This window comes from Penicillium samsonianum, assembly GCF_028829775.1.
Source record: "Penicillium samsonianum strain IBT 33392 chromosome Unknown utg000007l_segment0_segment0, whole genome shotgun sequence".
In the NCBI taxonomy this organism is placed as follows: Eukaryota; Fungi; Ascomycota; class Eurotiomycetes; order Eurotiales; family Aspergillaceae; genus Penicillium; species Penicillium samsonianum.
This window is the reverse complement of record NW_026643265.1, coordinates 4,136,426-4,143,855: the sequence shown is the minus strand read 5'-3', so window position 1 is coordinate 4,143,855 and position 7,430 is coordinate 4,136,426. Positions and strand designations below refer to the sequence as shown.

The window sequence follows — 7,430 nt, the reverse complement described above, 5'->3', positions numbered from 1 at the left end:
CATTTTACAAGAGGAATAGAACAGCATAAGACTATCCCTACCAAGGAAACAAATCTCGTTCGTCATATCCCCCAGTCTCCATAGATTCCCACTGGGAGCAAAACTCGTTAGTAACAACATCGTCTGTACCATAGAGAACAGAAAGCTTACATTGCAGAGGAGATGTTCCAAGACCGGGCTCTCAGTCAGCGCCAGCACACCTTCCACGTAGGCCTTGGAAAGCTCAAAGGGCCTCGCAGTGAGGTTGGGAATGTATTTACCAACCAGTTGTTCGGGCTGGATGGAAGACTCGGCCAGATTGCGACTCAAGAACTGTCGGAAGGATTGGACGCCAGGTCGGAGCAGACTGCTGTGGAAAGGCACGTTCACCTTAAGGGGGATAGTAGCTCGACCCCGTTTGAGAACCACTGGCCCGGTGCAACCATCCAGTGCTGTCAGAGAGTCTTGGATGAAGCGCTGCATGCCGGGTTTGGATAGTGTCCCCAAAGATCGGGACGCCAAGGCGTTCATAAGGTCCGTTAGAGTTGCTAATCCCCGGAGCTATTAGATAGTTAGCAGATGTAAAAGAACAGAAAGAGCGAGGAACTGTGAAGCAAGAGCAACAACGAGTTACTTACATCACCAGCACACACATACTGCAGGCTGAGGACATTGTAGTTCACAATTTCCAACAACCCCTTAGTTTGTCGGGCGATCTCTGCTACACACCAACTCAGGTCGTCCTGGCTAAAGCCTTTCGACACTCGAGTGGGGTTGACGGCACACATTGAGTACTGGGTGGCCCCATCTGAGTCCTGTTGAACCGCATTCTGCATACTGAGACCACGGTAAAAGACCAAGCCAGCGACCTTCTGGACAGAGAAGATGCGTCCCATGGCCGTGAGGGCCACATACTCGCCGAGAGAATGCCCGGCAAAGAGACTCGCGTCCTCAACTACTCCTCGACTCCGCATGTCCTCGAATCGCGCAATTTCCATCAACGCGAGCGCTGGCTGTGTAAATTGTGTTTCATGGAGCAGACCATCGACTGATCGGAAGCGGTGGGAGCGACTAGTCCGGTTGATGTTGGGGAAGATGGGCTTGCAGTTGGTCTTCCCATTGTCGTCCACAGCATCGAAAGTCAGCGACATATAGTTTTTTCGAATGGCACGACCACGAGCTCCGCCGAAATGCACCGTCAGCTCTTTCGGGTTGCTGCGAACAATGTTTGTGATGGAAAAGCCTGGTCTTTGTCAGTCATCAAGCATCAAATTATCTTGTGCGGGGTCAGCTCTTACCATAGGTATTCTCAAAGAACTCATCGGCTGCTTTCCAAATTTGCTGCGCCGCTGGACTGGACTCATATAAGGCCATCCCCATGCCCGGTTGCTGGCTACCTTGTCCTGTAAAGACATATGCCGTTGTTGGTTGTGCGATGCTTGCCTGCCCGGAAAGGACTTTGACACCAGTGAGAACATTGTGCACCTGGACAGCTACTAACATCTTGCCTCCAGACATTCCGACGTGATTTATCTGAATGGCCAGCTGATCTCCGGCACAGACTTTGTCGTCGAAAGTGCACAACCACGATCGAACGCGGGTTTCATCGCTACGCGCCAAATGGGATGCGACCAGACCACGCACATATCCGCTGGTAAACATACCGTGTGTAACCCGCGTGTCATGGCCCGCGTAGCGAGCAAAGAGACCAGAGAGATGGATGGGATTGCAGTCACCAGATTCTCGGGCATATTCCCTGCCGGCATCAGGAACAGTGACAGTGAGGTCCTGCACGAGAGGCCGGGGAACATCAAAGATACAGTTGTCCCCGGTGCTCAACGACCCATGTCGTTGTAAGTATTCTGTCACGGGGTTTCGGGCAGAGGGGGCAGCATTGGAGAAACATATCGACCCCAGAACCACCAATTCTGATCCTGAATCAGATTGCCAGACAACCTGTCCCTCAACCTTCAGCTTCGGAATGGAGTCTGCGTCCATAAACCAGGTACGGCTTGTGGTTTGGACCTCCACCATGTGATGGAGATGGTCCAGCAGGTCGATCTTTCCCTCTGGACGGAACCACATTCTCGATCGAAGAAGGGCGGCATCTTTTTTTGTGGCTAGCGGTAGGCGCCACTTCTCTTCCTTGGTCTCGAAGGTCGATTCATAATCATCGTAGGATCCAAGCAGAATGAACTTGCTCTTCAAACGTACTACGGGCATGCCCTGGCGATAGATGGTTCCCTCCGCCTCTATGACCTTACCAGATCCTTTCTTAATGGTCACTGCTGTGAGTCGGCCATCTGACGAAAGATGATCTCCTTCCTGCAACGGCGTAGCTCCGTCACATAGCTGGAATTCGTTGCTTAGATGCAGCAATCGGAGCATATCCCCCGAGACCACATCAGGGAACAGGCAGCTCATGATGGGTTTCCAAGCTACTGCAATGGCCAGATCCAGCGGTGCCACCAACAACGCCTGGGAGCGAGAGTTGTAATAGACTGGGTTCCGGTTGGATACGCTCCTGGCAAATCGGCGAATCACCTCCCGGTCTAAGACAATATTTTCACCCCGGAACACAAAGTCAGGGGTGGATAGTAAGTTGTGCTCCCCGATCCAGATTGAGCGATAGAATTGCTTAATCCCCTGGTTGCGATCGGGCATTACTTCGTGGATGCTGGGAGCCCCGTCGCGCGGCTGGAATTGAAATCGAAAGACCAAGTCAGCTGGCGCTCGACCAACTACAGTCTGATCCGAGAGAGTAAGAGTGATCTGGCCCTCGGGGCTGCAGCGAAGTGAGGCGACTGCCAACACCTGCTCTCCGTCCCTCCCATTCTTTTCGATCTCCTTCAGAATAATCTCGGTCTCATTTGGAGCTTGAGGATTCCAAACTTCAGCGACCAGACCTGGTTTCGCGGCAAAGAGTCGCATTATAGGATTGCTCGCGACAACTCTGTCCTGAACAATATTCTTCTCGGTGAGGACAGCATGGCACCATGGTGCAGCAGTGGTATCGGCCAGTAACCCCAGCCAGACTTCCGGTAATGGCAAGTCTTCCGGGTTTTCGGAAACAATATACCTTGCTGTCTTTCCATCTTGCTGTGGAGCTAGATGGACCCCCATAACAGGCCAATGTGGGTGGGCCCTGCGCTGCCTAGCTGCCGAGGGGATCTGTGCTAGATCCCCGACATACTGATCGCGGAGAATCCATGCGACATATGTGTTGTGAATCCCATCCAAAATGCTCTGGACTGGCTCATCAACAGTTTTTGTGTACTGAGCGGCCACTGGTCCATGCAGAATGCACACGCGGCCGACATCCTGTCCAACAACGGCCTCTAAGCGCTCTGACTGCCACAAGGAGTCCTTCTTGAACCAGTATTCGAAATCTTCATCGAGGACCGTGAGAAAGGGGACTGGCTTCTGCCCCCGACGACGTGAAATTAGATGGATATACTCCACGTCGGCGGCTGTCAATACATCGACATGTGCCTGAGGATATTGGGAAAACAGCATGTCTCGGAACTGATCGGGTTGATCTAGTTGGTCCGTGCGTTGGAGAAGGGTGTGCTGGTTCTTCCCCAGTCTCTCTTCCAACCTGCGAGTGTAATCCCATACCAGGGCTTGCCACGAGGGATCAATCCATTCTTGGGATACCTTCAGATACAACAAGTCGATCATGCGGTCCCAAACTTCAGCGTAGGTCATTTCGTGCAGATCGACTGTTGCGCCATGTACATCTCGCCCGAACCAGACCTTTTGGAAATCCTCATTGAGACGTTTGAGGAAGTATGTCTTTCGGGCGAGCAGAGCAGCTTTTTGTTCACCTCGGGGTAATGAGAAGACTGATTTGTCCAACTCGGCCCATAACATGACGCCGCGTGTGGCCAGCTTATGAATCGGCTCGCCCATCTCAGATCGCACGCTGATAATTCCACCGGCTGGACGCTCGTACGTCAGCTCCCAGTTTTCGTTGCCGACACCCGGAGTGTCGCAGATGGCTTTTTTCACATCCTCACTGGTGTGAGCCTCTTTGGCCGCCATCACACGGCTACCTAGCAGGATGCCATCTACTGGCATAGGTGCACGTCCAAACTGGTGGGACCATGAACCCGTTAAGTAGGGATAGGTTTGCTCGGCATTTCCAAACCCACTACCGACTACTAGAATCACATTGTGATGCGATCGGATCTGTGCGTATCGGTCCAGAAGCGGCTCATGGAAATCTTCAGAGGAATGATGTCCACCACCCCGACCACCTGTCCACTGTAAGATGATTGGATATGTGGGGTTTGCCCGGGCAATTGCCAAAACCCCATCGATGCCCTCTTTGGAGCCTGGTTTGAGAGCCAGATGGGTGAGCGACAGGTCAGTCAGGTACCCCCGGACAATTTCCAGTGAGGGAATGCCGGCACCGATTGTTAATCCTGTAATGGGGATGCCAGACTTGCTTAGCTCGATCAGTAGGGGAATTTGCCAGGCCATAGCTCGTGGATTGGCGTATATGACGTTGCATGTAATACCGCGACCGGGGGCAATTGCTGCCGCGGTGGCCAGGATACCCTCGCGCATGCTGTTGCGATCCGGGAATCCTCCACAGGCCAGCTCAACATGATAACCAGCATTCATGGTTGCGGCTACGAATTCCGATGCGGTCGTAGTCGGGGTCATACCAGCAACCATAACTGGGGGAACGCCCAGTAGCCGGCTGAACTTGGTGTCGACCAGGTGACGAGACTCACAAGGGGACTGCATGAGGCGCGGTGTGAACTCAGCATCCCAGGCAGTATTGCAGAGGACTGGCCCGTTGTGGGTGTACAGCTCACTTTCAGACCCTAGCATGGAGTTGTGACTACTGATGACCCCCCGGGTGGCGCCGAGGATCAATGTGCGCAGACCTGTGCCCTCTCGCTGATGATTTACCAGGCTTCCGATGCCAACCTCGCCGCCAGGACCGAAGTCAAGGACATGTGTCACTCCGGCCAGGGTGGTGCCCACAACATTTTCAAACTGTACACGTCTAGTACAGATCATGTTTATTAAGTGGGGAACAATATTCCCGCTTTCTTGTAGATTTTGGGCAGTTTCAGTGTGAAACACGGGGAACGCCAACCGCGAGCCGGAGAGGGAGACATCAGCAAGGGAGACATCAGCAAGGTCCCTCATGAGTTGGGTCTCGGCATCTTGAAGATAGGGTGAATGGAAGGGCGCGGTAATGGACAAAAATCGAGTGTGGACGACAGGACGGCGTTGGCTGAAGGGGATACGGCCTGTAGAAGTCTTCGTGGACTGAGCTTTGTTCTGGCCTTGGCCGATTTTCTGGTCCAGCGCGCGCAACGAAAGCGGAAGTCCGGCGACGACGAGCTGCTCTGGCCCGTTTACCAAGGCTAGGTACACTGCCTCTTCGGCTGGTAGGTGGAGGTTGAGTTCGTCCAAGTGGCGCTGAAGGTCAGCCTGGGACAGACCCTTGACACTGAGCATGCAACTGGACAGAACGGATGCCGGACCAACGTCTTGCAACTGCTGCTGGCATCGACACCCTATCCAGAAAAGCAATTCAACCGCTTGCTGGGCTGCATTGCACAGAGAATCCCAGGAATTGGCAGCGGCGACGAAAGCGGCTACCACGATGCCCTGGGAGTGACCAATTGCGCCACGGAATACATGGCGTAGCTCTCCAGGGGAAAGACCTAAGTTGATGCATGCGATGGCATACTGCACAAATTGTGAGAGACCGACGAGCGGGAAGCTTACGGGAGCGCTGGTGAGGTAGGGAGCATCTGGGCGAGACTCTGGCATGCGGAGCCATTGATCCACATCGAGTCCGTGCGGGAATAGAGCTTCAAATCGATCATCGTGTGCGAGGTGTGTGAGAGATTCGGATACTGCCCTAATGATCGAAGCTACTTGGGGATGGTAGATGTCGTATGCCGCCAAGAGCTCGTCAAAATACGACTCCACGCCTTGTCCATTGAACAGGGCAAAGATCCGCGCGTGGCCTTTGTCGACGGCGGACAGGAGTCTACTAGTCCCCGCAGAGCCCGGCGATCTTGTTGCTTTGCATGCTTGGAAATAAGCTTGCAGGATGGATTGATGCCGGCTCTTGTCCTGGCTCATTGCCGACAGGACTGTGTGGATATTCTCGTTCTGGAGGAGATCGACGTGGACTGTGTTCAACACATGGTGGAGAATTGCCATGTCCAGATCTCCTCCTCCGTCTTGCATGATCTCATGCATCATATAATGCATGAACAGGCAGCACAGTTCCAGGGCGGACGAGGGCTCCAGCGTGGACGCCGTTGGAACGAACTGCTCTATAAGCTCCTGACCCCTGCGATCCATTCCCCGGGGCACCCTGACAGTGCAGTGGATTATACCCACCTGGAGGACGATCTCGGCCTCTGGTGAGCAAGACTCAAGCTCTTCCCATGGCGTTAGAGGAGTTGATGCCTGTGAGACCGAGTCTGATGCAGGCCATGGGCACTGCATGGTTTGAAGCTGTGATACATCCATTGGGGGTATAAACGGAGCTAAGAGGTTTGCAATCGAAATGACCCGGAGCAGTGTTATTGATGGGAGATTGAGTACCGTCCGGTGTGCAACTTGCTACGACAGCAGGACGAGATGGATATGGATACCGATATGTCTCACCGTGCATGGATCCCCAGTTCTCTCAGCTTATTTCCCTCACCATGCACGTTGGCACATGGCAAGAAATACTAAATTGATTTTTTTCCGACCCCAATCTGTCTCTCTTGTCTAATGTCGCTATTCCTGTGTCGTCCGCTCGGCATACATACTATACTGTACGCCCTGTACGCCATGTATACTACGTATGTTCCGTCTTCGTAACCAAGTTCTAACCATGGTAGGTTTGGTATATTTGGTATGTAATGTATGTTGGTATGGTTACTGTGTATAATAAAAAAATACAATAAAATATATATATATATGTAATTATGGTTAGTTCGTGTTTCATATGCCATACACCGTTAATACATAGTCCATACTAGTACTGCTAGAGACCCGCTCCAAAGGTCAGCTCGAGTGATTATTCATGATTATTCATGGCTTTTCAGCCTCCATATGCAAAGCCCGCAGAACGTGAACTAGAGAGACTAGTCCCAGCCATACGGAGTCTCCTACTATCAACGAAATTTCTGCACACTCTGTACTCCGTACACCTGGACGCCATGTAATTGCAGTCAATCGACCGAACAGGAATCTCCACCTTGAATTCATGAACCATTCTACCGGGTCCTATGCCTGCCGCCCGATGTAACACTGGCTAAAGGGGTATATGGTATTAATAACAGCGTCGCTTGTGTACGGAGTACCGGCGGGCCCATTCACTCGCCTTCTATATCCGAGATATCGCCGTCTAAATGAATATTCGCAGAGTTCCCAACCGATTCCAAAATAGGAAAGAGAACTAAAAGCGAACAAATATA

General features: G+C 52.4%; 1 protein-coding gene across 1 annotated transcript; it reads right to left on the bottom strand.

The window, feature by feature from the left end:
* N7471_012431 (Fatty acid synthase subunit beta) lies at positions 1-6,468 on the bottom strand (the record flags this gene model as incomplete). Its single annotated transcript, XM_057285150.1, has 4 exons — positions 1-91; positions 151-540; positions 618-1,222; positions 1,278-6,468. The coding sequence occupies 4 exons, from the start codon at positions 6,466-6,468 to the stop codon at positions 38-40; spliced, it is 6,240 nt and encodes a 2,079-aa protein (XP_057131416.1). The 3' UTR covers positions 1-37.
* Between the last annotated feature and the right edge of the window lie 962 nt (positions 6,469-7,430).